This window comes from Cyprinodon variegatus, unplaced genomic scaffold, assembly GCF_000732505.1.
Source record: "Cyprinodon variegatus isolate N-32 unplaced genomic scaffold, C_variegatus-1.0 Scaffold11, whole genome shotgun sequence".
NCBI lineage: Eukaryota > Metazoa > Chordata > Actinopteri > Cyprinodontiformes > Cyprinodontidae > Cyprinodon > Cyprinodon variegatus.
The window spans coordinates 2,351,684-2,353,458 of record NW_015150464.1 but is presented as its reverse complement, the minus strand read 5'-3'; the positions used below and the strand labels follow the sequence as shown (position 1 = coordinate 2,353,458).

Sequence of the window (1,775 nt, the reverse complement as noted above, 5' to 3'; positions counted from 1 at the left end):
ATTGCCTACCTGGAATGGGTGACAAAGGTTGAATAAACTTTTGGCTCTCTAAATGGTATCAGTGCCCTATTTGTTGGTACTCGCTGATACCGATACCACTATTTTAGTGCTGGATCGGGGCCCCACCCAATACTGGTATCGGTACAACACTAGTGATAAGCATCATAGGATAGCATAATGCTAACTGCTTCATACAGCTCATACACTACAAGTTAAAAACTATATTGTTAAATTATTCTTTGAAGGAAGATCCCTATTTAGGATTTATTTATTTTTTTTGGAATAAAAAGGCTGTATTTGAACCTGTAACCCGGGAGGAGCTCGGAGTAAAGTCGTTGCTCCTCCACGTCGAAAGGAGCCAGCTGAGGACGCTCAGGCATCTGTTTCGGATGCCTCCTGGTCGCCTCCCTCCAGACATGTCCTATTGGGAGGAGGCCTTGTGGAAGGACCGAGACTCGCTGGAGGGACTATGTCTCTGAGCTGGCCTGGTGTCGCCCCAGAGCGGCTGGAGGAGATGTGTGTGGGGCGGGAAGTCTGGGCATCTCAGCTTAGACTGCTGCCTCCACAACCCGGCCCCGGATAAAACGGAAGAAAATGGATGGATGTATTTGAACCTGGTCTGCCTTGCTGTGTGTTTCCTGGATGGGGCCACTTTTTACGGTTGCTTTTTGTATCTCTGCTTTTGTCTCCTTGAACCCCAGTTGGCCTTAGCAGATGGCCGCTCACAATATGACTGGTACTGATGGAGATTTCTTCCTTTGAAAATGGAGTTTTTCCTCTCCACTGTCGCTACAAGCATGCTTAGTGTGAGGGATTGCATTCAAGTCAATGAGTCGATGCAATCAACTGGTTTTCCTTAGATAGAAAACTTTGAATCATTTTGACTGGATGATCTGGTGAACTGGAAAGTCCCTTTAGATGACATGTTGTGAATTGGCGCTATAGAAATAAACTGAATTAAACCTGCTTTCCTTTGTGTTTTTGGAAAAGCGTATAAACCCTCTGCATCCGGATCATTTTCAGCCTCATATTTCTGGGTTTTTTCACAGGAAGGAGGTGTGTTTACCTTTGGAGCAGGGGGATACGGACAGCTGGGGCATAACTCTACCAACCATGAAATCAACCCCAGGAAGGTGTTTGAGCTCATGGGGAACGTCGTCACACAGATTGCATGTGGGAGGTAAACACATTTATGTTCACGCCATGCATTAGATTAACATGGATGAGCTGTGGATTTCAATGTTTATTTTGCACTGAATGTTAGGCAGCACACGCTGGCTTTCACTCCTGCCTGTGGGAAGATGGATTCATTCGGATTGGGGGGTAACGGGCAGCTGGGTACTCGCTCCACCTGCAACAGGAAAAGCCCAGCCCCTGTCAAAGGCCCCTGGGCTGCCTCCAGTGCTGCAGAGGAAAATGGTGAGACCTCCCAGCTGAAGAAAATCCAACATGTTTCTTTTCTATTCAAACTCTTTAATCATGAAGAATAATTTTGAACTTTAAAACGTAATAAAGCAAATGACCAGTATATCTAAATGGTTATTGAATAATGCTTTTTGTTGTCCAGACGCTGATCAGAGCTGCTTCGTCAAAAGGATTTATGCTGGAGGAGATCAGAGCTTTGCTCATTATTGCACTGTTAATGTAAGTATGCCAATTAAAGGCTTTAAAGAAAACGTCCAAAAATGATGCAGCCGTTTTTGGCATTTACTCAATTATATTTAGTTACTTTAACAAAATTGTTTTATGTCCTACCCTGCTAACATGAAACTATT

The 1,775-nt window shown here is 44.3% G+C and overlaps 1 protein-coding gene across 3 annotated transcripts in view; it reads left to right on the top strand.

The window, feature by feature from the left end:
• Positions 1–1,775, top strand: part of herc4 (HECT and RLD domain containing E3 ubiquitin protein ligase 4) — a 32,782-nt gene that overhangs the window by 16,269 nt on the left and 14,738 nt on the right. For all 3 annotated transcript variants that reach the window (XM_015381060.1, XM_015381077.1, XM_015381069.1), the window contains 3 exons: positions 1,050–1,180; positions 1,265–1,419; positions 1,568–1,644. In XM_015381060.1, coding sequence (XP_015236546.1) covers positions 1,050–1,180; positions 1,265–1,419; positions 1,568–1,644 — 363 coding nt within the window. The remainder of the gene's footprint in view (positions 1–1,049; positions 1,181–1,264; positions 1,420–1,567; positions 1,645–1,775) is intronic.